General features: G+C 42.3%; 4 protein-coding genes across 13 annotated transcripts; 2 read left to right on the plus strand and 2 right to left on the minus strand.

Moving 5' to 3' along the window:
• Nucleotides 1-5,143: 5,143 nt before the first annotated feature.
• Nucleotides 5,144-18,214, minus strand: LOC120908396 (leucine-rich repeat protein soc-2 homolog). 6 transcript variants are annotated; one of them, XM_040319344.1, is made up of 3 exons: nucleotides 18,086-18,214; nucleotides 13,196-15,988; nucleotides 5,144-8,356 (listed from the first exon to the last, which is right to left on the minus strand). In XM_040319344.1, the coding sequence occupies exon 2, from the start codon at nucleotides 15,770-15,772 to the stop codon at nucleotides 13,985-13,987; it is 1,788 nt and encodes a 595-aa protein (XP_040175278.1). In that variant the 5' UTR covers nucleotides 15,773-15,988; nucleotides 18,086-18,214; the 3' UTR covers nucleotides 5,144-8,356; nucleotides 13,196-13,984. The 6 variants fall into 6 exon arrangements, with proteins under 6 accessions (XP_040175278.1, XP_040175280.1, XP_040175277.1 ...); XM_040319346.1 differs by lacking the exon at nucleotides 18,086-18,214 and adding an exon at nucleotides 17,884-17,966; XM_040319343.1 differs by lacking the exon at nucleotides 18,086-18,214 and adding an exon at nucleotides 17,639-17,842.
• LOC120908397 (CDGSH iron-sulfur domain-containing protein 2 homolog) lies at nucleotides 11,213-13,064 on the plus strand. Its single transcript, XM_040319348.1, has 3 exons — nucleotides 11,213-11,734; nucleotides 12,250-12,461; nucleotides 12,576-13,064. The coding sequence occupies exons 1-3, from the start codon at nucleotides 11,638-11,640 to the stop codon at nucleotides 12,663-12,665; spliced, it is 399 nt and encodes a 132-aa protein (XP_040175282.1). The 5' UTR covers nucleotides 11,213-11,637; the 3' UTR covers nucleotides 12,666-13,064.
• Nucleotides 18,215-18,930: 716 nt separating the features above from the next.
• LOC120896159 (adiponectin receptor protein) lies at nucleotides 18,931-23,579 on the plus strand. 4 transcript variants are annotated; one of them, XR_005738403.1, is made up of 6 exons: nucleotides 18,931-19,128; nucleotides 20,663-21,438; nucleotides 21,525-21,712; nucleotides 21,797-21,990; nucleotides 22,072-22,401; nucleotides 22,528-23,579. XR_005738403.1 is itself a non-coding variant. In XM_040300090.1 (5 exons), the coding sequence occupies exons 2-5, from the start codon at nucleotides 20,684-20,686 to the stop codon at nucleotides 22,210-22,212; spliced, it is 1,278 nt and encodes a 425-aa protein (XP_040156024.1). In that variant the 5' UTR covers nucleotides 18,931-19,128; nucleotides 20,663-20,683; the 3' UTR covers nucleotides 22,213-23,579. The 4 variants fall into 4 exon arrangements, 3 of the variants coding, with proteins under 3 accessions (XP_040156024.1, XP_040156025.1, XP_040156027.1); XM_040300090.1 differs by having other exon boundaries at nucleotides 22,072-23,579; XM_040300091.1 differs by lacking the exon at nucleotides 18,931-19,128 and adding an exon at nucleotides 19,366-19,843 and having other exon boundaries at nucleotides 22,072-23,579.
• Nucleotides 23,580-23,948: 369 nt separating this feature from the next.
• On the minus strand, nucleotides 23,949-27,431 carry LOC120896158 (sorting nexin-6). Of its 2 annotated transcripts, XM_040300088.1 has the most exons (7): nucleotides 27,030-27,431; nucleotides 26,733-26,876; nucleotides 25,897-26,634; nucleotides 25,618-25,800; nucleotides 25,408-25,425; nucleotides 25,191-25,300; nucleotides 23,949-25,125 (listed from the first exon to the last, which is right to left on the minus strand). In XM_040300088.1, the coding sequence occupies exons 1-7, from the start codon at nucleotides 27,033-27,035 to the stop codon at nucleotides 25,032-25,034; spliced, it is 1,293 nt and encodes a 430-aa protein (XP_040156022.1). In that variant the 5' UTR covers nucleotides 27,036-27,431; the 3' UTR covers nucleotides 23,949-25,031. The 2 variants fall into 2 exon arrangements, with proteins under 2 accessions (XP_040156022.1, XP_040156023.1); XM_040300089.1 differs by lacking the exon at nucleotides 25,408-25,425 and having other exon boundaries at nucleotides 27,030-27,430.
• Nucleotides 27,432-27,543: the final 112 nt, after the last annotated feature.

A 27,543-nucleotide genomic window follows, 5' to 3' on the forward strand; every position in this document is an offset into this window, starting at 1 on the left:
GTTGTGGCAGTGGTGGAACATTTCGGTATCCATCCTTACCCCATGACAGAGTGTCCGTCTTTCGTGTCATGATGCTTTAACCACCAGAAAACAAAATGATTTATTTGTTGCAGATCATAGCAACCTCACTAGTTTCAAATGCACGTAGTGTGCTTTGGTACATTTTAGTTACATAATAAATTAGTCGACTTCTTCCGCTCATACGAGCAAGAAGCTTCCAACAAGCTATGGACCCAGTATTAATATGTAGTGGCATTGAAAAACATTGTAACCAAGGAAAAATTAAGAAAAATGGAACGATTGTGATTCGTAAAACTCAACGGAGGTAATTACAGTGTCTGCAAGACAAAGGTCAAATTCCTCTTCAGTCGAGAAAATTTGTGGGAGTTTGTAACTAGCGATAGACCAGGTAACAAGACGGCGAGTCCAACCATCGAAGCTACCGGAACAGTACGGAAGAATAGTGATCAGAAGGCGCGAGCAACGATAGGCCTTTTACTGAAAGATAACCAGCTGAATCTAATTAAGGGCTGCAAGACAGAGAAAACTAAGTGGGGGAAAAGCTGGGAAGACATTACGAAAAGGCCACATTCTTTTCAAAGGTGTCGATTTTGAAACGTCAGAAGATTACTAAAATCATAACGATTTCAAGGGGATTCTCTAAAGCTATCCCAGGAAGTATTGACTGTGAAGGGCACTCTGCAAAAAGGGCCCTGTATCTTTGGCACATTGCAGCACAGTTCCGCGAAAAGTCTAACACGTCCCAAGGAGCGATGGATAGTCCTGAACATGTTAGGAACCATGAACGAAGGATCTGTTGCCAAGCCAACCAGTATGCTGAGTGTTTCCACACTAAAGGATGCCCGTGAATCACGTTGATCGAATTCAAAGCGTCTGTTGATGCCAATGGATCCTGGATATCGAAATGTACAACAGAAGGAGGAGAGACTCATGCTTAGAAATGGCGAGTTGCGTTCTTCTGTACATTGAAAAGATCGGACATTGCCATCAGCGCCTCGTATCTGGATTAGGCGCCATGGAAAAAATGCGTTTGGGAGGTGTGAGAAGTCAATACCTAGAAACGATGAGTTTCAAAGCCGGATTGACAAATGCTCTTTAGCCGGATATTATCATTAGCATCCGTTGTAGTAATATTAGATCCACAACGCACGATAGAAAAATGGTCACACTTTCAGATGGGATGAGACATTGTTGAAATATTTAATAATTACTTGTATCCAGTGTTGCAGCGTTGTAGTGTCAATCTTTCCCGTATTGTCCGTCTTTACTTAACTTTTCCTAGGTATAGTTATCAAACCATACAATATGTTTACTTTTTTGGATGCTTTTTGTTTAGTTGACATCCATATAATGGCAACCGCTTTAGTTATGGCAAACGCCGACATAATTTTGAGTGTTTTGTAAGGCAAGGAGAAGAATGATGAATATTACTGTCAGAATACAATAGATCATCGTTTTTCCGTAGTTTTTCGAGATTTTCCCATGGAGAGCCTAATTTTTAGCTGAAACAAAGCTACGTGTGAGGAAAGCTTTCCAAAAAGTTGTAAGGAACTGTTCAGGAAGCCCATAAGTCAGAATATAGGTGTCCTACTTTAGGTGGCCACTACTGTAGGTCCGGATGTATGAAAATGTCGCGGCAAAATTTTTCAAAAAAGTTTGTGCAACAAATAACTTTTTAAAGGAGTAACGGGTCATGTCAGCCTATACAGGCTTTCGGGACTTATTGCTTGGCTCTGGTCATTACAATGCTTGAACCCAGAACGTTCATGTTGTTGATTCGTCTGAGTAAATGATAGTATCGATGATAAAAAAGGACTTGTATAGTAGGTTTTGAGTAGCCTCTGGGTTCGAGATCAATTCCAGGGACGGTAAGGTAAGAGGTTGCCATCAGTTCCAGGGCCAGTGTAGGTTCATGACTCATTCTAACACCTGTATGGGATTGGAATCGGTTCTAGCACCAATATGACTTCTGTAAAATTCCAGGATCGACATGGGTTGATTCTGAATTTGTTCCTCTAATTGTGTTCCTTGGAGTTAAAAGGCACCTGGAATTTAAGTTCCTTTTTTCAAAAATCCTTTGCACGCATATGAAAGTTATTAAATATCCCCCAAATTACCTATTTACTTACATACTTATCCGGCGCTACAACTGCTTTGCGTTCTTGGCCTGCCTCAAAAGTGTCCGTAATCGCTCACGGTCTCGCGCCTTCGTCTGCCTGCCAGTCCGTTATCCCAGCCTTCACGCCATCTTGCCACCTCAATTTGGGCCTGCCACGTCTCCTCTGTCCTTGTGGACGGCCTAAAAAGACTTTACGGGCTGGGTCGTCCGTTTCCATGCGTACAATATGGCCAGCCCACCGGAACCTGGCGAACCTACATCTCGTATAGCTCGTTATTATAACGGCTCCTCCATTGTCCTTTCACAAATACGAGGCAAAGTATCCTTCTGAACATCATCCTCTCGAACGCGGCTAAGAGGGTTTCGTCAGATATGGACAGTGTCGTAGGCCATGTCGCAGTGTCCATGTCTTATAGGCGTATGTGAGTACCGGTACTATCTTCTATTTGGCGTAACGTCCTACGCGGACATGCCGGCCTATACAGGCTTTCGAGACTTAATTCATTACCACGTAGCCGGATAGTCAATCCTTGCTACAGGAGGCGGTCCCGTGGTACAGTCGTCAACTCGAACGACTCAATAACATGCCCGTCATGGGTTCAAGCCTAGAAAAGATCGTCCCCCTGTAGCAAGGAGTACCGGTACTATATAGGTACTATATAGTCCTAGCTTTGTCTGTCGGGACAGGTTCTTTGAGGTGAACTGATTTTTCAGGCTATAAAATGACCGGTTCCTCCGGAGCCAGCATCCTTTGGCGCAACTCTGCTTCCATGCTATTGTCGTTGCTGACATTTGACCCAAGATAGGTGAATTCTGGGACGACTTCAAAAGTGCGTTCACCTATCTGTACGTCACGCCTACGTAGGTTTGGATTAGTGATGGGTCATCGGAATCGCACTCACGGCTCGGAATCGCTTCCGAGCATTGCTACTCCGGCGTTAAAGTCGATTCTGCCCGGATCTGTCGGAACCGTTGGAGCCGTCGGAGCCGTCCAGAGCCGTTCGGAGCAGTCGGAACTGTTGGAGCCGACACAGCCGGTTGGAGCCGTCGGAGTCGTTCGAATCTCACCGAGACAAGGTGGCGGACTCTCTTATCTGCTTTTCAGCATCGCTCTGGAAGGTGTCATGCGAAGCGCGGAGCTAGACAACGACATCTGTGGCACGTTCCTCTACCTGTCTTTCCAACTTATTGGCTTCTTGGATGACATTGACATCATCGGTAGGACAACAGCGAAGGTGTGTGAGGCGTATACCCGACCCAAACGCGAAGCAGCAAGAATTGGATTGAGAATCAATACGACGAAGACGAAGTGCCGGAGGCTCAGCCCTGTAATAGGGTCGTCCAACTGGGAGGCAGTGTATTAGTTGACGTCGACAATCTCGAGGTAGTAAAGGAGTTCTGCTATCTTGGGACGGTCGTCACTTCGGACATCGACATCAGCAAGGAATCGTGTATGATATGGGCTTCTCCGACTGCTGAGATCTAGAAGACTTCGAGACCGCACGAAATGTAGGATATACAGGTTATCTCCGATATACGCTATTAATGCGCATCGGAGACAATAGCGTATCTCGAATATTAGGGTAAGTCGAATTTCGAGGCTCTCAGTCAAATTACACATATTTTTTTGTACAATTTTGCTTAAAGTTGTAGTGCCCCTAAATTAGTTATTTGATTTGATTTCAACTGAAGATTGAATTTTGTAGCTACTGGTAATGGTTTTTGAAAGTCGTCTAAAAGGGAATTAATTTGTATTTGACATTTGATGTGTCTAATCAGTACAATCCGCTCAAATTAAGAAATATCGAGTATGGCGTATATCGGGGAATACCTGCATACCTGATTGATTCACCTGGTGGTCCTCTATGTACACGAGTCTTCGAACCATCTTTGGCGGTGTGTTCGAACATGGAGCTTGCTGAACAGTACGGCGAACCGTGCATCCTAATGATGGCGAAAAGGCTGGCAAGATACGATGGCCGGGGCTTGTTGTGTAGATGCCGGACTAGTGCCCTACTAAGAAGGTGTTCGACACGAAGCGCAGAGGAACACAGCAAGTTCGTTGGCTGCATCAAGATTCGGTACTTCTGGGATATCGGATGATATATGAATTCTAGGGACTGAGCATCCTAATGAATACTCTTTATGCACTACGAGGCTAAAAACAAATGACGAATAAATTTAAACCCATTTTCTCAATTTTTATCCCCGTAATGTAAGCTCACGAGAACACAGTTTTTATACATGTATAAACATTTATTTATGAAATTTTGTCCTTGTCTTCCTTGTTTGTCAGTGTTTTTCCTAGAACTTGAGTGGTTCGCGTACCGAGCCATCCGATTTTATCCAATAAAAACGTTGGAAGTTGGATTGGAAAATTATTCAACAGCTTGCTAAAGAATCATCAAACTAGATCTTTAAATACGTAGTCGTTTACTCTGTAAAACAGTATGTTGTCGGGTTGTTGTTTAGCTTTCGTTTTGAATGCTCCTTCTCTTCCTTCATCGGACCTTCCTCACACACTTATTTCCTTTCTTATATTAGTCAGTTTGTCCAATGACTTAAATAGTGCATGAAGTTGTTAGTTTCGACAAATAAATTAACATCCATTCGTGTCGGCGATTCATATCCCTCATAAACGATTGTCCCAAGTTCTACAAATGTATCAAGTTCTTACTGTTATCTTTCAACTTCGTTCCGCACATTCAATCATTTATTAGAACGTTTTGGCACTCAGGAACTACAGTAACGGAAATACTCAGGTGATAGTCAAAATCTTTTCTCTCAAGTCTAACAATGTGTACAATAAAAAAAAGCTTATAAAAGCAACGAAATCAAGCTATGATTACGAATTTACGTAGATTTTTAAAAGCAAATAATATTTGAGTTTTTTGTGCTCCAGGGGCTTCTTTATTATGGGACAATTAGTGACTTATTAAGAATGAATTTTATGTGATAAGTTTATTTGAAAACTCAATCCAATAAGAATGTCCCACAAGCCTGTAAAAAAGTTCACTTCCTATAAGAAAAAGTAACGAAGGTGTCCCAAAATTAGGTGAACCCCTGTAAACCCCTATAATGCTAGCTCTTCGTCTGGGTCTAACAACGTTTCAATCAACAGGAGCTCACATTTTCAAATCATAAAGAAGAAGAAGAAAAATAGAAAAGGATAATAAATGTTGTTTCTCGTTAACTTCGCCATATAATGCTATGAAATCTAACACCGCGTTTGAACACAAGACTGTCGATATTAATTTTGTCTTGCTTCTCTTACTGTCTCTCTAAACGAGCGCGTCCATTGTTCTTAACATTCAAATTTGCAACCATTTTTTCGCTGTACTTTTGTTATGTTGTTTTTGCTTTATTTTGGTATCATACTCTAATATTCGTTTGCCAGATATATTTCATAGCTATTCATATGAACTAAAGTTGTAGTCGGTTACTTCTGCGTTTCCTACCACTTACGGGCTGATTCACAACCCTGTCACTAGAGAAGCCCTGTGTTTGTAGTGATTTTATAATTATACTTTTCACGAATGCTAAATATATGTACTATATATGACACATGTTTGACATGCCGTGGGGGGTTCCGCGGGGATCCGAGGATCACTACTAAATTTGCTTTTTTTTCTATACATACGACCGAGCTGCTGCTGCCTCGCATTGATTAGCGATACTGTCTCTCACAATTCAAATGCTATTTTCCACCATCTCCTGGCGTAGTATTTGCTACTACGTTGAATCAGAATGCTTTTGTGTTTTGTCTGTGTGCGTATTTTCGTATTTTCATCTACTTTCGCTCGCTTTTACTGGCTCCTGTTCTAGATTCCCCGGCCCTCGCTTGGGCTAGTAAAATACATGCTGATATTTCTATATCAAATCATATTATATCATGATCATGCGTACTCATGGTTCGCATTACATATAAATTTAAATATAATCGGTTGCTCTCAGCATATTTTATACATTTAGTGTGTCTGTGTTAATCTTATGTGCTACACTTCTAGGTTAGTATCTTTTTTGTTATATTATGTTCCTTCCGTACATATTCCACGTTAATGTTAATAATAAAAGATGGTGTACGGGCTATTCCAACATCCACATCTTGTTTTTTCCCCCATTCTTCCGCCTTGCAGTACAAACATGTCCACCATATTACGCGGAGTTTTCAGGGATTCTGATAAATTTGGGACATTTTGTTGACCTTTTCTTTTGGTAAATGGACTATACCGTACCCTTTTGGGGCAGGCTCATTTGAAATCCGAGTGGAATTTCTCATGCACTGGATTTACAAGACCCGTCGTATTATGTTCACTTCCCAGAAGAAAAGATCCAAAAGAAATGTCCCAAAATTACCAGAGCCCTCGAAAATCCCTGTAATGCCATGCTATGCTCCAAAGACTTTTTTGGACATCGGATGTGGCAAAAACATACATGCAAATATGCAGTGTATTGTATTTGAAATCAATTAAAATATCGATTGAAATCATCTGTAACGTCAAAATTCATTCCGCTTGCTCACACGTAAACAATACATATGGCACTTGTAAGAATAAGCTTTCAACTGAGTATGATTATGAAACACGAAAGTTGAGCAAGGGAACAACAGTGTGTACGTGTTCATATAATAGTGTGTGTTGTGCAGCAAGGAGAACTTTTCAAAACACTTTTCACTAACGTTTCCCATTTTTTTTTTGTTTTGCCAATTGGAATGACATTCATGCTTTTTATGATGTATCGTACTTAAAAATGTCAATTCCTTTATTTTTTTCTGTTAAATTCGATCTTTGACGAACACACGCTATATATATAACACGATACAGCGGATCTATTTGTTTGTGACATTACATTACCATAGCAATCCGATGTATGTATGATCTACGCGTATTGTTTGTAAATCTCAACGATAGTTAGAGATCAACCTGTGTTGTTGTCCTGCGTGCATCGTCGTATTTTTGTAACATTTAAACTGATATTTTTACGTCATGTTTTACATTTTTGTTGTGTAAGGAAGTTTCGCTTCATTTGCACACAATCCTTTCAATGTACACGTTATTTTATTTTTATAATGTTAGCGCATGTTTTCTTTTTTGTGTCGTGTTTTCTACTGTTCATTTAGCTTCTTTAGTATTATTTTTTCATCGCTACATTTAATTATTTAGGCCATTTACGCATTCCACTCTACGTTGTTTTAACTGATTTCTGGGTACCAGATTGTTAAACTGTTTGAGCTGCTTAAACTGTGTTTGTGTTTGCTAACTTCTTTTAAATGTTTCGTTTTTTTGTCATAGATATTTTTATCTTAGTTTTTTTTTCGTTTACACTTAATCTTTACTATTTAGCCTCAGGTCACACCACACTGTGTAACTAAAATAATCAAATTTATTGTTTTTTAATGACTAGATTAAAATGACGATCCAACGGATATTCGCAAACAAAAGTTTGAAATGGTCACAATTCGCTTTTAAAAGCGCATAGTCAAATCAATGAGTCTCGCGAGAGTGCACCTCCCAAACTCATACAAGTTATACAAACGTTACTTTTTAGCGTACGCATCATTCAAAAGACATATTTATGTTTTTGTTCCTTCGTTTAACGTTTCTACTATCCATTCACATTAACGTTCAAAAGCTTTAAATTCGTTGCAGTAATCTGTATTCCGGAATCCTCATATTGCCATGAATAATGTTACAATTACAAGAAATGATACATTATCGCTTATCAAACTATTTTTTTAAAATAACATTCATAAAATCATTTCTTGCCAACCACTCTTTTTTTCGCAAATACTGTACCGAACAAAGAAAATTTACCAAATAACTATGGGATTATAGAAGGTTTTTTTTAACGAATAAAATATTATAAAACAAGATCGACCTTATCACTGTAGGAATTACTTTGATAGTTATGCCGAATAAAATCTATACCATCTTTGCTTCATGATTTTCACATCTTCTCATAATAATAACATTGATGATAATAATCCGCATTCAAAAAGAAATCATCAAATATAATAAAACATCAAATAAATCGTTCAAGTTGTTAGACGCTAGTGATTTTTTTTAAATATCGCACATACACATAATATTTTTTAAATAAAATCACGGTTCCTTTTGCAAGTTGTATGTGTAAATTATGCATTCGAAAGATATTTTTCCTGGGTATTGATTTTTGTATTATAATTAGGTAGAAACTCGGGGAACTCAATCAAGAAGTCTGAAATGAAACCAAAAAAAATCTATTATTATAAGCACAACAAAAATATTTAATATTGATTGGTTGAGTTCATCAGGGTTTCATTGATAATGTATTTATAATTTAGAAATTTTAAATAAACATTCATTTAGAGTCAAATTCTACAATAATGTTCGTATAGTTTCACTTGAAAAGCCAAATTGTTAAACCAAGAATAAAAATGTGTGATAGTTCTATGAAGTGTATGAACCATCAAGACCCACCGTCTCGATATCAAAGAGGCGTATGCGGCTCGCAAGTCGCACTTTGACGATCGCTGATTTTGATAATTATGGCTCTTCCGTGAAACTATCTTCATCATTAAAATTAAATAAATTTTCCGATGATCATGAACTTTTTAAGATTCATAGATATTCAAAACTTTAAGGCCGGGCTACATTGATCGTACTCGCAAGCGTAATTTTGATTTTCACTAGCGCATCTGGCGGCGACCAGCGCAAGCTAGATGTGGGTATAATTTAAGTGCCAAAATTATTCATACTTGGTGTCTCATCAAGTTTCGACCAGGCTACCTGTTTGCCGTAGGAAATGTTGATAAAAGTCCATAAATTGCAACAAAGTAGGCCGTTAATTGTTGTTGTTGGACAAATCGTCATTCATACAAAGCACTGGGCCACATTTTTCCCCATCTTCCAATCTCTATCCATCATTGGGTAAAATTATAGCCTCCTCGACCCAAAACGTTTTTGACAGATAAATTATACCAACATGTAGCTTCAACCCGCCACCGCTAGATGGCGTACGCGTTCACAAAAATTACACTCAGGAGTACGATCAATGTAGCCCGGCCTTAAAATATTGACAACCTTCAACAAAACAATTACTGGTTAAGCTGGATACTTTTGAAGCGGTATGGCAATTACTGTACCAAATTACGCAAAATTTGCGACCGTTGTCTTGATACAATTTATGTTCGCTTTATAATTAATTTAATGTAAGACATTAATACCGTTTTTCTGTAAATACAAAAAAATGGTTTTGAATTTTGCTATTTTTTAACCAAATCGCTATTTTTATAAACCAAATTTAGCCGATACAATGCGGCAAAATATGTTTTTCAATTTTCAACACACAGCAGGCTAGAGCTGTCATTACAGGGTTTCGAATCATATAAAGCAATAGTTCAACCACTTAGGGGAATGTTGCAAATCGGTAGGAGCATATTGCATGCAAGCTGTGGATGTTTGCAATCACTTAGGGGAGTTTTGCAATCGATTAGGGGAATGTTGCAAGCGTACTGTGGAGCTGTCATCAGACTGTGGGTGCCGCTGTAAATACCTTAAAATATTTTCGTCAATCTTACTAACTTATCATGTTTAATTATGGCTCCGCAGCAGGATTTATTTAGTTTATCATGTGTACAGCAGAATCCCACACGAAAACAATTCCAAACGGTGTTTTTAAATAAACATCATCGGTATTACTTCGTAGCTTTTTACACCGGCACCCACAGTCTGCTGACAGCTCCACAGTACGCTTGCAACATTCCCCTAATCGATTGCAAAACTCCCCTAAGTGATTGCAAACATCCACAGCTTGCTTGCAACATTCCCCTACCGATTTGCAACATTCCCCTAAGTGGTTGAACTATTCCCTTATATGATTCGAAACCCTGTAATGCCAATACTGTGCAAACGCAAGCTGCTATGTCGAAGCCTTAATCAGAGTGATCAGGAATACCGATATACATATCTAGGGTTTGAAGGAAAAATCTCAATTTTATTAGTCATTGAACTATAAACACCGACAAACCGACTTGATACTGGCGTTACTGAAGTGTCCCACACGAAAGTACTGTCATTTGCAATTGAAGCAATCACTTCTGTCAAAGTAAGCTCTGTTCACTGCTGCTTCGATGTAAACAACTTTTCTAAATACAAATAGCGAAGGAAGTGTGAGGCAAGATTTTGTGATAATTATTGGACAAAACACCCAAGAAAATCATTTTATAAGATTCCAAATCACTGCAGAAGATGTGAGAAGTAAATAAAACAATGCGCATTGGAATTTGCGGAGAAAAACAAAAAGAGGTTCAGCAGTTTCTCGTCTGTGTCAGAATAGTAAGCGATTCATTATAGAGATGACGCTAGTGTGTAACGTATTTTCATTTGAAATAACGAGACAACTTTTGATGCTCATTTTGTTCGAAGTGTCACGTCGGTTTTTCGGTGCTATAAAACTCAGCCAAATAATCAAATCAATCGAAATAATACAGCGAAAATCAAATGACAACACGTACGATAAAATCGCATCCTATGGAGCCCTGCAGCGGCCCTAAGCGGTCGAGTGGAGCCCCGAGAAAAAGAACTTGCCACCACTGAGAAGTGGTAAAAATATGCTCCTTAGTCCTTCTTTGGCTTAGAATTTCTAGTACAATTTTCAGATCGACACTTCAGAAAGACCTTCATTTGTGTAACCGCTGAACCAAATGTAATCCATCCATCCTAGATAAAGGATGCATATTCTCGTGAGATGGAACTTTCATTTTGCGCATTAGCATCCCCCTCCCTGCCCCGCCCCCTCGCTTAACACTTCTTTTTAACTGAGTTTCGAGTTTTAACCTGCTGAAAACTACAGATAAAATGTTAGTACTCCTACCGAAATCTGCCAATATAATCTGGCCACACTGGCCCTAATGTTGTTCCACGTTTTGCTCTCACTGCTTGACAGCTAAACGATATATTCTGCGCTCTATAGCTATGCTCTTTTTTCTCGTTCTATATTGCGTGAGAGTGAACGAGAGCAATGATAACACCGTATGCCGACCCGTCGAATGTAGCGGTATGCAGGAAAGATGGCATTAGTATGAACGAGAAAAAGCAAAGAAGAAGCGAGAAAGAATCAGACTCGGACCATTCCTAACTTTTCCTTCCCACTAAGTGCGGTGTCAGTGGAGTTAGTTTTGCAAATCATTTGCACGGAAAGCAAAATTCGGTACACTTCCGTTGGGCTGACGGATTGTTGAAATATTTAGGTGCTTAACTAGTGCACCGTCTTTTGCCAATCGTGTGAAAAACCGACATCTGGCCTTCCGGCGTTTAACAAACTTCCCTCACTGCACTTGTCGTTGCTGATCGTTGTGTAGCGAAACAACAGAGCACGTACAATTGGAGAGTAGATCTAGTTTGCTCGCCGCAATCGTTCATTTGCTGTTTCAATTCCCATACACTTCAGCGTGTACACAGGAGAAACACAGTTTGCTTGGACGTTAAAGTGTTGTGCAAAAGCCATTTGTAACCATCATGCAGCTGCTTTCCGGACTGGTGAAAACAACCGTTCCCAACTATTTGTCTGGTTTGCCAATACCGGACACTTTCGGAGGATGGTTCCGACTAGGATGTAAGTACTATTTTAGGTAATATACCTGCACACGGCGTATTTTAACCCACCCTGCAACTGATTCACGGCATCATGATCCAATGTTGCCACACGAACACAGTTATTAGACCGTTCATGCGTATCTTATTGCCTCCGATGGATGCAACGTTGAAAGAGAGAAAGGCGGAGTGGAACGAAGACAACCGCGACACGAGAGTAAAACGGGGTCCTTCACCCGCCGAGAAGGCACCATTTTTTAAAACATGCCAGCACATTGTTATCGGCTAGATTAGAAAACGAGAACCGTGGGCTTCTAAGCTAACATGAAAGCCTGCTCGTTATGTAAGATTTGTTTGCAGTCACACATACAGATAATTCCCACGACAAGACGCGCGGCAGCATTTGTGTTGGACTGGATGTGTCTGCTTGCATAGATTTTCCTTCTGAGTAAAACTATACTTTCAGCACACAATTGTAGCTCCAATTTTAACGGCGGAAATATAATGCGACATTTTGTATGTTTCCGTTGATTGCAGTTAAGGATTGGCTGTCGCTCGTACCACCGACAGCGGCCGTGGCTGGAGTCGTGTATATGTCGTACTTGGCCTTCTGCCCCGAAGCCCGTCCGAAACCCTCGCAAAAGGCAAACAACAAGATTCGATTGGAGGAAGCAAAGGTTGTAGACATGATCGATATTGAGGATATTGCCGAAAAAGCAGCCTTCTGTCGATGCTGGAAATCGAACAACGTAAGTGTTTGTCCCACCATCACACGACATCTTGTGCAAATGCAGCAAAGCATGCATTTTCTAGCTGACAGGCAGATAACTGATATCTTTTTGCTTCTTTAATCCCATTTCCAGTGGCCGTACTGCGATGGATCACATGGTGCCCATAACAAGGAATGTGGCGACAACCTCGGTCCAGTGATAGTTCAACGGAAGAAGAACTAATTTTCAGCAAAAAGTGCATCATCGCTCGCCAGCTCCATCGTCCGGCGATTTGGCATATACCAGTGTTACTTTTCATGTTCAATTCATCCGTTCAAGTCCCTTCCATTTAATCGAAACGTGCTGCCCTCAACGGTCTCAAATAAATTGAGCATATAGAAGTGCATTTTAGTGGGAAATTGATGCATTCAATTGTAGCTTCTATAGAAAATTGAGTTCGAAACAGCTAATACCTGTTGTTACAACAAGTAACGTTTCACAAGTTAATAAAAAGTAGGTACCGGGTATCAAAAATCTCCAACATGCTTTATAATTCTACTTTCAAACGCATCCCCTCTATTCGCATATGATCTTTCTTTGTTTTCATTCGAATAAAACTGTTTTATTTTTCAAAAACAGAAAGTCTGATAACTGTTGTAAATTTGTCCGAAACTCTAGTTCAAACGGAATCGTTTCCCAATCACAGATAAAATATAGTTTGAGTTCCAACATGTTACATGTTTAGTTTTTAAAACAAGAGTAAATCTACTTACCGAAATTGTAACTACTTGTAGCAATTCCATCATATCCCAATCGAAAGTCTCGTGCAAGCACAATAATATGTGGTTCTCCAGCAAACTATCACTTCAAATGTAGGTGTATCGCAATTTAAAAATTCCATCCAATAAATACTGTCGTTCATTGCGCGTCTGCTTTTGCCACTATTGTCACATTTCTTCTTGTTTTCACTGTTTCCAGAAAGGGAAAAGACAACTAGTCGTTCGTGCACGCCGTAAAACATGTAAAACACAACACTAAAGGAGACCGACTCGAGAGCATTTCCATTCGCACACACAATTTCAGTTAACAGTTTATGAAACAATAACGAAGTATTTTGTTTGTTTATCGGTCGCGGTTCGTTTTGATGAATAGAGTGTTCATAAATACCGCATTGCCGTTACATTCTGCACTGAGCGCTAATTTGACGTCCACGCTGTCGTATGCTTTGTGTATTCCTTTTTTGTTTTTTGTTTGTTTAATAAGCAATAACATTAAAGCTTTATTTTAATCACATTGATTGAATTTGTTTTGTGTTTTTGTGTGTGTGTTTTTTTTTTCTTCTCGTATGTGCATTTCGTTTACTTTTTATGCTATTTTAAATGTGATTTCCATCCGTGGCGTGGTTTTGGTTTGGGAGGGGGGTGGTTTCACAACATTAAACACAATATCGACGGCTAGGCCGAAAAGGATAACGACGGGTACGGCGCGATCCACAATCTATACGCATGGAAAGCACTACACACGCAATGCTCGCGGCAAAGAGCGATCGTTTTGCTAGCAAATCACATTTGTCGGTATGGCGAATGAAGCTTGAGGTACTGTATGACGAGACTTGGACCCCCACTGACTACCTCTGGTGGAAGGGCCGACAGCGGACAGTTTTCGATGCTCATAATCGCAAGATTCTGGCACAGGGCCAGCTCGTACGGTAGCTTAATTAGCGATGGATTATCGTTAATATAGAGCGATTCCAGGTTCTCCAGCGTGCCGATCTCCTCCGGCAGGAACTGCAGATTGTTTTCCCCGACCGACAGGTACGTCAGGTTTGTCAGATGACCGATTGTGCGTGGTAGTGCGCTCAGCTGGTTCGACTGCAGTATCAACTTCTGCAAATCGTGCAACAGCCCGATCTCCGACGGCAGCGACTCTAGCCGATTTTCTTCGAGATCGAGCACGCGCAACTTCTTCAGATTGCCTATCGTGTTTGGTATTCGCTTCAGCAGGTTGTTCGATAGAATGAGAATCTCCAGGTTTTGCAGGCAGTGTATGTCGTCCGGAAGCTTCGTCAGCGAGTTGGTACCGAAGTTTAGCTCCACCATCTGGGTCCAGGTACCGATGTCGAGCGGTAGCGAAGTCAGCGCGTTCTCCTTCATGTTCAGCTTAGTTAGTCCTTTGGCACGGGAAAATATTCCATACTGTATCTTGTCGATCTGATTGTGCTCCAGATTGATGCTTGTCACGTTCGTAAACTGGGCTGGGCCGCCAGATGGATAGCTGTGGAACGCATTGCGCGATAGAGTGATTGTGGTCAAGTTGCTTAAGCTAGCTAGCAACCCATCCGGCAGCTGGCTGATGCCGTTCCCCTCCACGTTGAACTCATCCATATGCGTGCAGTTTTTCAGTGACACTGGAATTGACGTCAGCTGGTTGTAGCGCAACCCGAGTCGCATCAGGTTCGACAAATTACCTATCGATTCCGGTATGTCCAGTAGATCGTTATGCTGCAGATCCAGTGCAGTTAGGTTAACGCAATTGCCAATCGCTTCGGGCAGATGCTTCAGGTGATTGTGCGAAAGGTCCAATGTCGTCAGATTCACTAGATGACCGATTGCTGCTGGTAGCTCGTGAATCTTGTTCTCTCTCAAGCTAAGCATCGTCAAGCTGCTTAGATTCTTCAGATTGTCTCCTACGACACGGATTCGGTTGAAGCGCAGATAGAGTGTAGTTAATGTGTGCAGCTTGTAAATCACATCCGGTATATCCGACAGCTTATTATGCCGCAAATCGAGCACTTTCAGTTGCTTTAAATTTTGCAGCGAGTCAGGTAGCGACGTAAGGGAATTCTCGTTCAGCGCCAACGTTTTCAGATTCGCCAGACATCCAATCTCCGGGGGCAGCGAGGAGATCTTGTTTCCGTACAGATAGAACTCGACCAAGCTCGTGCAGTCTTTAACCGAGGCCGGTATGACCGTGATGGAGGATTTGCTCAAATCCAGCCGCTGAATGTTCTCCTCCTTGCAGCGCTGGAATTCTTTGATGACGTCCACATCGGCTTGTATCGCTTTTCCCTTCTTGGTGGTCGGTTTCGGTTTGTTCGATTCCGGGTGCTTCACCGTCACAACCTTTGGGCGAATAATTTCCGCAGGCATCTCGCTGCCCGATCCTCCACTGCCGCTACCGTACCCTCCGCTACCTGTTGCCGCACTAACGCTGGCGCTGTTTGCACTGCTACCTCCGGCACCAACACTGCCGCCTCCGACGGCCGAGTAGGAGCCTCCGCTACCGCCGCTGCTGCCAGAAGTGTTCGCTGAGGTGCCGGTACCGCCTCCACCGGAGCTGCTCAAATTCATGCCGCGCGTTCCACTCAACAGCACAATGCAATATGATCCCGGTTTTCAGTCGTTTTAGAATGCAAACGAAACGCAACCGCCGTCACCGCCGTACGCACGGACAGATTTAGAGTCAGACGAACAGCTGATTTGATCCACTTAACCAGAGTCACTTCAAAACTTGTCGGAACTGGTTTCGGCAAATGTAAATTGTGCAGCTCACAACACCATCAAATCCTATTGAGAGGAGAACAAATGGTTAGTAACGTAGCATTTCTCGTCGGATGTGACACGCTTGTGAGCTACACGAACGAGCCTGGGCTCTAGTAGTACGCAAGCCATGCACGACGTTCTCCCACACTCAATCGCGTTAGGAGGCAGGATGTAGGGACGTTGTGCTTTGCATTTTTGCCAGACGTAAGCGTATCATCCCGTGTCCCATCCCACAATCGCGAAAATCCTTGACGATTTCTTGTGCGCTGGCTTGCGCTAAAGCAGGGGAGCCGCCGCGTCAGAGAATGAGAGAGATTTGGAGAGTGAGGAAAACGCAGCAAGAGTCGGCAGTGAAAATCGCAGAGCAAATACGGGTCGTAATTTTAAATGCACCCTTCAAGCGAAGGCTACTGCAATGAGAGCGTGGCGGCTGGGAATAGCAGGGAAGAGAACGACTGAGCTAGGAAGGCTCTGTACGGTCGACAATTAAGTACACAACACACAATAAAAGGACGACCCCAGGGATTGTGTAAATATAAGCAGGCGACTAACACAAACAAGGACGCATCCCACAATCCAGCTAAATTGTGTGTCGTTCGCTGTGAACGTACCAAACCAACATGACTCAGAGAAGCCCCTGGGATGTGAAGGATGGGATTAGTTTACACATCCTGTCCCGGAGAGAAAGATCTCTGGCTAACGGAGCCCCCCAAACCAATAGATTGCTTCCGTTTTGGCATGAAATTGTGGTCTACAACTTAAAACCACAACCTGGCTTCATGGGGTGGAAAAAGCACATTAAGGCTGTGGTTTTTTATTTGTCTCTTCATATTTCAGACCACCATCGAATGTATTTTGTTTTTGTTTATGCACTTTCTATTGTGATGCTGCTGTTCGTGTTCCACTGCGAATAGGCACACAAAAAGTAATGTAAACCAATCCTTTCGATGCAAAGGATACGGGCTGCTGCTCACCACCACTGCTCACAAATCCGTACGGACAAAATTAGGGAATTATGTTCAACGAACAAGGGTAGTCTTACACCTGTGTTCGGCACGAACCCAGTTCGATTAATTCTCAAACAGCAGCATCATCGCACCCAACATCAGGAGCATATTGCTCGCACCTACTTCATGCATTGGATATGGACGACACTTCTCTTCAATTTCTCTCGCCAACATTTGTCAACAGCGTTCTAAAATACATGCCCCGTATGCGTGACATTGAACCTTTCCCGCATTCAGCGCACTGCTATGTACCATCAAATCATGGTTGGCACTGGAATGTGCATAGCTACTCAGTTTCGTGAGCAGCTAATTAAACACGGACAGGAAGTACACACTGCACACCCAACAACATAGTGGAACAATGCTGCAAAAAGGGTGTAAAATTTCCTTTTTAGACCTTGCGCGCACTTGACAATCACACGCAGCGCAGCGGAGGTTTCGTGTGGAGCATATCTTCTTCACTTGCCACCCAAATTGATAGGCAAATAGCAAAAACAGGCAACACGAGAAGGGGAAGCGCCCATTACCGCACGAACCGAATTACTATCCTAGTGGGTGTAGCTACATCGGGGCAGGTCTCCGCTACGATTCTGCCTTGCACACACAACCTGCCTCGCATTACACCGAAATATAAACCCAATTTTCCTCATTTGCGAACACTACCTACGGCGACGATTCTATTGCGACGGTGATTCAGCACCACACACAAATGTTCCTGCGGCACACACAATTATCATTGGACTGGTACAGAATTGGCAGGTGCGGATAAGGTCGGAACGCGAATTCTCGTCACTTTTTCGCTGATGATGCTTTCCTACGTTTTGAAAATTGGGCCTGCTGTCAAAGGAGAATCTTCTCACTGAGCGGATTCTGGTTCGTATTTACTCAGCCGCGGTACAGCCATAAACTCACTCTCACTCAACACACACGCACACACACTGAAGCACAGCAAAGATGATATTCCGTGAGCATGAATTTGACCGTGCTTCTCCAGGAAACTGTTTTTCTTTCCTTTTCGTATTGTAAAAGTCATCTCAACTAGCACAGCACAGTTGAGGCGGACGAGAGAAATATTGAGCCGTAGCAAATTTTGCTGTTTTGTATATTTTCTTACCCCGATGCTAGAGACGGCGCCAGAGAGTGATAACGGCATCGTAATTGAATGTTTATGGAGAAAAACAGCACTGACAGCAAGAACACAAACATTGAGAAACAAAGAGAGCCAGTCGTTTGCACAAAACATTCCGTGTGTGGGACTCACTTTTAGTTGAAAACAGAACTATTAATTGTAACACTTGAAAATTACATACAAAAGGAGGATAGAGGGGAAAATGTATATTTTGTACAAACGATTTAAATTTGCTGATTCGAAGTGGATCCTTTCAACTACGAACAGACATGCTGCAATAAGAATTGAAACGCACATTATAAAACAGATGTGGGTTTTCGCTGTTTCTACACGACAGTTGTTTGTGAAAGTCCCACAAAACAGCACGTAGAAAGTTAGATCAGATTTTTTCAATTTTTTTTATATGAAGTTTCTATGAACATTTCCCCAAAAAAAAAACATGTCGTGTGAAAACAGTGTCTGCTCGATAACGCGTCAATTTCTTTGGCCAAAAATTGATTTTTGCAAACGCGATTGTCGCACTGTCGTGTAGATGGGGTGTCAAATCGATGCATTCGAAAGTTCGCTTTCTATCAAACCTTTTGCTAATCATGTTCGCTAGCGGCATTTGCAAGTTGTGTCGTTTGATTTAGTTCAATATGAATGCTGTATGCTGTCCAAAGTAAAAATAAGTTAATTTTAATTTACACACGCTTCTCCTCACAATATGCAACAAAGCTTGATGTGTTCTAATAAAGAATAATTGTGCTACACCAGACAAACTTATGGTCCAGTGTGGTCACCGTGCAATGTCAAAACAAAATAGACAGATCATTTCCATACGTCTGTGGTCCTGGCTCATGATTTTTTCGTTGTCGTTGCGTGCGTATCAACCGAGATCGGGGTGCAGTTGCCGTCAACGTAGCAAATCCCTTCTGCCCCTTCTGTGGGCTTAGCTGAGTCGAAGGGAGAAAGGGTCACTCTTTGTGGTAGCTACGGCATCGGATCGCCATTGGAGACTACTTGCTGTTTTGTAGCCACAATTACTGGTACGTTTGGCAAAGGTAGAAAACGGAATTCCCATTTTCCTCGCCGTATGGTTTCACGATTTCTTTCTGCTGTACTGTGGAGTTTGTCTTAACTGTGTAGGAGTTAGGTAGTTTATTAATATGTGTTGTGTTTGTATTAGTTTGCACTATGTAGCAAGACACCAAAAAAAAACCCCCTGAACATTGCGTTAAGCAACATGAACTTTTAACTGGTGGGGGATGTGTTTTGGGGCCATACATTAGTGGCAGTTTTCTCTTGCAGTTCAACGTCATACAGAGCCAGAGAGAGAGCATAATTGTTCGATGTAATTTCATTCATTTCCGCTTGAAGCTAGTCGTTCCAATAACAGTAAGAAAAATGGTGCATGTGCTATGAACGTGTTCGTGCGAAGAAAAACAATGCTAACCCAAGGCAAAGCTTATCAAAACGTGCCTTCCAATATTTTTTTATCGGTTTAACGCACTGTACTCGCTAGTCATCGAAACTTGATCCCGTAGGCCCTCATTCAACGAAAAAAAAAGTTGTTGTGCAATCACATGATACACCGATGAATCGGAAAGCATTAGAAAGACAATTCCTTCCCTCTGATAAGCAACGCTTTATCATGGAAAGTTCAAACGAATGTTAAACCTGCCGAACATATTTGTAAAGGATTTGCACAGCTCTGTGTCTTTAATTCTAGGACAGTGAAGAAAACGGGCGGCCAGGAAAAAGGTGAGGCAGTTTATTGATTTTTCCTTCGCCGTCGCATTACCTGACTAACTCGCGGTCGTGAGCGTATGTGTGTGTGCGTGTGGTTCGACTTTTGTGTTCAGTTTAAAGGGAGCGGGCTTTGTGTTTAGCGATATATCAAAGCTCTACGGTAATATTTATCGAGCTGTCGGTTCTTCTAATGCAGCGTATTTGGAGTTTCGAATTGCAAAACAAAATCGTCATAGCAGCACATGTGTTCGATTTGTGTTACAAGTGCAGGTTGTTGAGAGAGTTGATAAGGGAAGGAAGTCAGCGCAGTTTGCGGTGTGTGTGAGATAGAGTGAAGTCCAAGGTGATCGAGCTGCGGTAAGCGAACGCACATCCGGAGCATTTGTGTCATTGGCACCGATAAAGTTGTGTTTTTTTAAACGAAAAAAAGTATATCTGTTTTTGATTGATCGCCTAACAGTAAGACGCTCTTATAAGGACGTTATATTCGATCGAAGGACGCTCTTTAAGGTGTTATATTCGATCGAAGAGTTGACTTTCTAATTTGCGTAGTGCCTGACCCTGTGTTTGCTGTGGCATCTCACAAAGTCAAATAATTGACGTCGAGAACACTTTCGGTTATTGATGTTTGGAGTTCATCGTGTCTTTTACAGAACAACATGTGATAATTATCGTGTTTGGTCGATAATTATCAGTCGTTACATTCACCACCCTTCTACACACCGGGCGGACTATGTTTTCCGTGTTTGAATATCAATAAATTAGAACTTTTAGAAATACCATTTAAACCATGTGCTCTAACCATTTAAATCATTTAAACTTTATTTTCAGAATCAACACAACTCTAACACAATGTCTTCACTGCGTTACGAAATGAACGATGGCATTGAGGGTGGCATCCAGCAGCAGCCAGCATCGAGCAGCGGTCTCAAAAGTGCCCTGAACGCGGCGCCCGGTGACCAGCTGTTCAATAACATGATGGAGGCTGACTTCAGCATAAGAAAGCGGCGTGTTTGGGCCCCCGAGGAGGTTTCCCTCGCTTCCGAAGACATCGACCTGCTCGATGATGACGACGATCTGGAGGAGGAGGAAGACGATGGGGTCGGTTGTCCGCTGCCCTCAACGCCGGAGGATAACCAGCTGCTCGAGGCAGAAATGACTGAGGTGCTGAAGGCGGGCGTGCTTTCCGACGAGATCGATCTGGGTGCATTGGCGCACAATGCGGCCGAGCAGGCGGAAGAGTTTGTGCGCAAGGTGTGGGAAGCTTCCTGGAAGGTTTGCCACTTCAAGAACCTGCCGGCCTGGCTGCAGGATAACGATTTCCTCCATAAAGGCCACCGGCCTCCGTTGCCTTCGTTCAGCGCTTGCTTCAAGTCCATCTTTCGCATACACACCGAAACCGGCAACATATGGACTCATCTGTTGGGTTGCGTCATGTTCATCGGCGTGGCGGCCTACTTCCTTACGCGCCCCTCGTTCGAAATTCAGCTACAGGAGAAGCTCATCTTCCTCACATTCTTCATCGGCGCAATCATCTGTCTAGGATTTTCGTTTGCGTTCCACACGCTGTGCTGCCACTCGGAAATGGTGGGAAAGCTTTTCTCAAAGTAAGACCACATTTCGACCCGTTGCGACTGCGTGGATTGAAGAGAAGTTGTGACATTGTTTAATTTGTTTCCGTTCTGCTAAATAGGCTTGACTATTGTGGCATCGCTCTGCTCATCATGGGTTCGTTCGTTCCTTGGCTTTACTATGGTTTCTACTGTCACTATAAGCATAAGCTGATTTACCTGACTGTGGTGATCGTGCTTGGAATTACTTCGATCATTACCTCCCTGTGGGACAAGTTTTCGCAGCCAAATCTGAGACCGCTCCGTGCAGGTGAGTATGATTGGCGCCACAATTAGTAATGGAGCAGCGTGCACCGTACATCATTAACCGCTTGACTTTTGTTTGCATTCCCAGGAGTCTTTATGAGTTTTGGGCTGTCCGGAATTATTCCAGCTATTCATTACGTGCTTATGGAAGGATGGTTTAGCAAAATTTCCCAGGCAAGTCTGGGTTGGCTTATCCTGATGGGCTTACTGTACATTCTCGGCGCTCTTTTCTATGCCCTGCGCGTTCCGGAACGGTGGTTCCCGGGCAAGTGCGACATTTGGGTAAATATACGATTGGGAGAAGCGAAAAAAAATCATCATTGCACATCCCATACTAATCCCAATCACCTGCTTGTTTTGCAGTTCCAATCGCATCAGATCTTCCACGTGCTTGTACTTGTGGCCGCGTTCGTGCACTATCATGGCATCAGCGAAATGGCAATGTATCGAGTAACTGTCGGTGAGTGCGACATTCCTCATCAGCATCCTGCTATTAGCTTCTAAATGGGAAATGATGGCAAGCGAATGCGCGTGCTACACGAGCCCACGAGCTGATTCCCAAATGTTGATGAAAGCGCGTTGTACATCACACACATACACACACCCGCAAAGATACACTCAGTATGTAACATCTCAGTGAAGAAGCAGCCCAAATCACAGCGCGGGGAATCGGATTTGTCGGACTATTAGCTGGTGAGAGAATAATACACAACAGCCAGCGACCTGGATAATTTATTATAGCGTTGTATCGGGGATAATGTTTAATTGCAATATTTGATTTCTTATTTCAATTACTCTTGTTTTCAATATTTGTTACAGTCGCAATGTTTCAGGTATGCTTGTTTTTGGATATGCGTTTTTAATCCATATTATATATGTTGAACCATCAATCTATTATTAAGAACCCTGAATGACAGCAACATAGGTTTACGATTGGATGTTCTTGATGGATGCGCAACATTAGCAGGTAGTTCAAAACCAAATTATAGACTATTCATTCAGATGCGTGTGGCATTGCTGCCCGAACGATCACACAAAATCGTACGTATTCACGAATCCAAACCCATAGTACTTCATAAACAGCCTGAAAAAGCACATCGCCATTGGCTTTGCATGGTCCATACACTGCACTGAGAGGATGGAACCGGTTGAAATGGCTGCATGGTGATAAATGCAGCCACAGGCAATATGTGCTAATCGTTTCCGAAATTATGAGTATTAAGTTGCACACGCATACAGAGATAGTTCAGATTTAATGTTAAGGGGTAGCGCATATTGGGTACCAACGTAATACACACGTAAAAAACACCTTTAATCATCAATCTTTATTATTCCGGCTCTTACTTTTCTTAGCATTTCATGCAGCATACAAACAATGTCAACAAGTGTAGATAATGGTAAACATTTATCAAAAATAGTAAATCGTACCACACATACTAACTCACTGATCAAACACTGATAAAATCGCTGGCGCTAGAGTCCAACAACAGAAACGCTGTGGGAGGGAATGTAACGAGTGGACAAGAACGAACATTCATTCTTCTTTGCAACGCGAACGTGCGTCCTTCCATCATCGGCTCGGCAGTGGGATGTCACTCTTTTACGATGTGTTGTGTTGTTGTGTTGGAATGGAAGACGAAGCAAAACAAAACAAAATAAAAACGGTAGCGATATATACATATATAAAAAAAACATCTTGGAAATATGCGGATTACGAACGGGATAGGGGAAATAAATGTTTAACCAATAAGTAAGGCTAAACCAATTACAAACAAACAAGCACACACACACACACAAACCCACTAAATGGTAACACGAAAAACTGTACTAGCTATGGGAAAGTTAAATACATTTCATGTGTGTACCGAAAACTCGATGGTTTTACGACTTTTTCCATTGATTCTGCTCAACTAGATGACACACCGGAATGTTTTCCAATTAGTATATAGGGTTTTCCTGGGGTTCTCATAGTTGTGGGACACTTCCTTGACTTCTTCTGATGGGAAGTGAACTTCATATGGACACTTTACTTTTTGGACAGACTCCTTGGAAATTCCAATTGGATTGTCCCACAAGGGTGTGTAGAATCCAATTCCCATTACATTAAGATAGATTCCCGTAAGAAAGAGTCAATAAAGTGTCCCACAGCTATGAGAACTCCTGGAAAACCCTGTAATGTAAATGTATGATGTAAACACTTCTGAACGTTTACGAGAATCTTAGAACTATGAGCACAGTGCTTTTGTTTATTTGTAGATTTATTTATTTCATCAATATTTCATACAAACTGTTATTTACCGACATGTACGCTTCTATATATATGTGTGTCGCGCAGGCTTCAGTACGAGTCCATGCCGTTTTGAATCCATCATCAGTTTATACCGAGACGAAAAGAAAGAACAATCGCTTGTGTATAAAGGGTATAGTAGAAAAATAAAATGCCAATAGATTCTCCTACTGCCCTACCCGTCCGTCCTAGACGCAACAGCTAATTTGGTTTTCCTGGAACGCACTCTTCTTATCATTTCCCCTCCGTTTACAAGAAAAGCATAAAACCTTCTTCTTCAAATCTCTCGCTAAAAATACATTATTCCTTGACATTACATATTCGATGGAAGAAAAATGAAGTGCAATTTATAATTCACAATTATTTCACTGAATTCGAGCGCAGTATGTTTCGACAACTCGTAACAAACTCTAATACATAAGGTCAAATATTTAATATTTTATGGATTACCGAACCGATAAAAAAACAAACAAATTAACGAAGCACTCCCTACATCTCAACAGGTGTATGCATCCCCGTTATCTAAACAGCCAACAATAGAATGTAATAATGTGAATCATGATAATGATTTCAACGGCGTTTCTTGTACTTGTTTCCTAGATACGTTTTGCGTGATAAAGGGAATAATATATTATTACACTACATAAAGGTGAGGAAAAGAAAAAAAGCCCCCTAACGGTGTTTTGTTTCATGGTTCGATGAATTCATTCTTCTAATAATTTTCGTATTATTTGCATTATCATGAAGACACATTTGCTCTCTGCTATTCTATGGTAGATCAACAGAACGGATCTTTGTTTTCTCCAAATTGGTGAGTTAAACCCTCCCCCCCCCTCCCCTCCTTATCTCCCCCGATTCCAGTCGGTTACAAATGCGTTTCGCTGGCAATCACGTTCCGACATCGCCGACGGATGTGTCCATTGATACTTCACAGATAGGAGAAATATTGTTCCACTTAGACGGTTACGTTTTGTATCGCATTTCTTTGCCGCAAATGTAAGAAAGTGAGTGTTTGTGTTTTGTTTCAGCCCGTTTACTAAACCAGCTCTTGTAAGGCGAGTAAAGACTGGCGTAGAAATTCGTACTGTCCTTTAGCGTGCTTTATTTCCAACTCTGCAAGATCAGTCAAGCTGTGGATAAACACACAAAAGAGTGATTAGATTGTTTCAGATTGGGCAACGATGAACAATATTACCTTTTCTTGAAGGCAGCCACACGGCGCAATCTAAAGCTGACCAATTCTTCCTTGCCGCGTGCTGACATCGATTCGAACTTTTCGCATGCCTGTGTCTGTGCACTTTCCGCCTGAAATCACAGAAAATCGACGATGAAATAATAGTCTTTTTCTACCACCTGGCTGCTAACTACATTCTCGTTTAGGCATGCATTTTTAAAAGCAAAACCATTCCCACCTCCTGTACTTCCAGCGGCTAAAACGCCCATCGTGGAAGAAAGCATAAAAGAGAAAGAAAGACAGACAGATAAAGCATATACACAACCGGGGGACCAAAGATAGGAACAGGGGCATGGGACAGCATGGTTGGAAAATGTTGCTATTAATTTGATCGCTGTATTTACATTCCTTCGTGGTGGTAACACGGTGCCTAGCGAACATCTCTTACCGCGTGAACATCCTTATTTTTCGCCCTTGCCTTTTCTAGGTTGCGGTTGGCGGCTTCGTACGCAGCCAAGCAGCGCAAACGACGAATTAACAACGCTTTGGCTGCATTACTATCCCGTTGATAGTATCGCAGCGTATCTCCCAGCTTCAGGTCCTGATCGCTTGCCACACGTCCTTCCATGTTCTGGGGGTAAACGTAACAGTAAACATTACACGCGCTTCAGAAAACGTTTCCAGTTTCCCTAAAATAGTCCTTTTAAAGGGAACAACCCATATTTACCCTTATTTTTTCGAAAATATCGGACGTCTTTGCCAAAAACTTCTCCATTGAGCCGTGTTCCGCGGTGGATAGCGCCAGCAATTGAGATGAAATGCGCACATGCGAATCGGCCACGTCCTTGTGTTTGTTGGTCATTTTCTCCGTTCGTATCGCGGCCTCTTTCAAGTGGGAATGGTACTCGCCCAAGAACTGCAGCTCGTGCTCGAAGAAATCGTTCACATCCTTCACCGTGGCACCGAGGTAGATTTCATCCGTCGTTTTGCCGATGCTTTTCACCAGTCCACCAAAGATGTCGATCTTTTTCTTCATTTTTGCACACAAATCCTGGTCGTACACGAGGAACACCTTCAGGTGCGAATCCTCTCGGAACACGGGATGCGAGGCGAGACGCGTCAGGAAGACTTCGTGCATGGCGACAGTCTTTTTGAAGGTGGCCAAATATTCGGCTTCCAGCTCCAGCTTCATCTTCTTAAACTCCTCCTTGGTCATATTGCCTTCGCCTTCGCCCAGCCGTTGCAGCTTCTCGCGCGATGCATCGAAGTCAGGCCGGGGCGGACACGGTGGGATAATGTAACCGGCATACTCTTCGTTCTCTTCGAAGCGATCGTGCAGCCAGACGAATTCCTCGTGCTGTCGGACCACCAGAAAGTCGGACTTGTCAAAGCCGGGTAAGTTCGTGCGCGTGTGGACGGTAAATTTTACCCGCTCCTTCTCACTCAATGCGTCGGAAATGTCGACCTATCGGGGACAGTGTGGATACGAGTCCAGATAAAAACAATGCATCGCCGGCAATGCGATTACGGTGTGCGAACAAAGAAAGTCGCAACATGACTCACCAGTAGGGAATTTTCCGGCAGCGCTGCGGTGGTACCAGTAGTTGATCCGCCCTCAACGGATCCCTGGCGCGAACCTATCGTCTCCGGGACGGTGACAATCGGGCTCGTCGCTTGCTGCGGTGATCCGTTTTCTTCGATTCCATCCTGCAAAAAGACAAATCATCACACCACAAGTGTCACAAAGCCGCCCACATATAGTAACAGTCTGCGTTATCACTGGGCTACATGAAGCACAATGTAATTTCTACAGAGAGCGGTGCCAGCACGGCACATACTTTCATTATCGTCTGCACTTACCATCATCTTGGCTTGATTTTGAATGATTCGCTACTTCCGGCAACACTACGATCCGTATCTACTTTCCTAATGCGTTAGGAATGCGAACTATCTGGCTAGGCAGATCAAACCACGGCCAATACCGACTTGGGTCAAATCTTTTAACGCAACTAATTCGATGAATCAGTACACGAACGGCCGGGCTATACGTTTGGTCGCAACAAAGCCACACAACTGAAAGGAAGGACTAATATATTTTCACGCTGCTGTAAAAGCCATTAAGAAATCACGCAACAGTGACTAGCGAATGCGGCTCGTGGGGAGTAATTTTCTCTATTATTTTCTCCACTGATGTCCCATGCAAACTACTTCGTCAGCACAATATTGTAAACTTCTCCCCTCGACAGATATGAGATTGATATGATTGCAATGGTGTGTTTATGAGTGTTTGTGAGCCAATTTGAATGCGCATGTGTTGGTGCGTATCTGTCAAACTGTGTGCGTTGGTTTATGCTAAAGGGTTTTAATTTCGGTC

The sequence above is a fragment of the Anopheles arabiensis genome, chromosome 2 (assembly GCF_016920715.1).
Source record: "Anopheles arabiensis isolate DONGOLA chromosome 2, AaraD3, whole genome shotgun sequence".
NCBI classification, from domain to species: Eukaryota; Metazoa; Arthropoda; class Insecta; order Diptera; family Culicidae; genus Anopheles; species Anopheles arabiensis.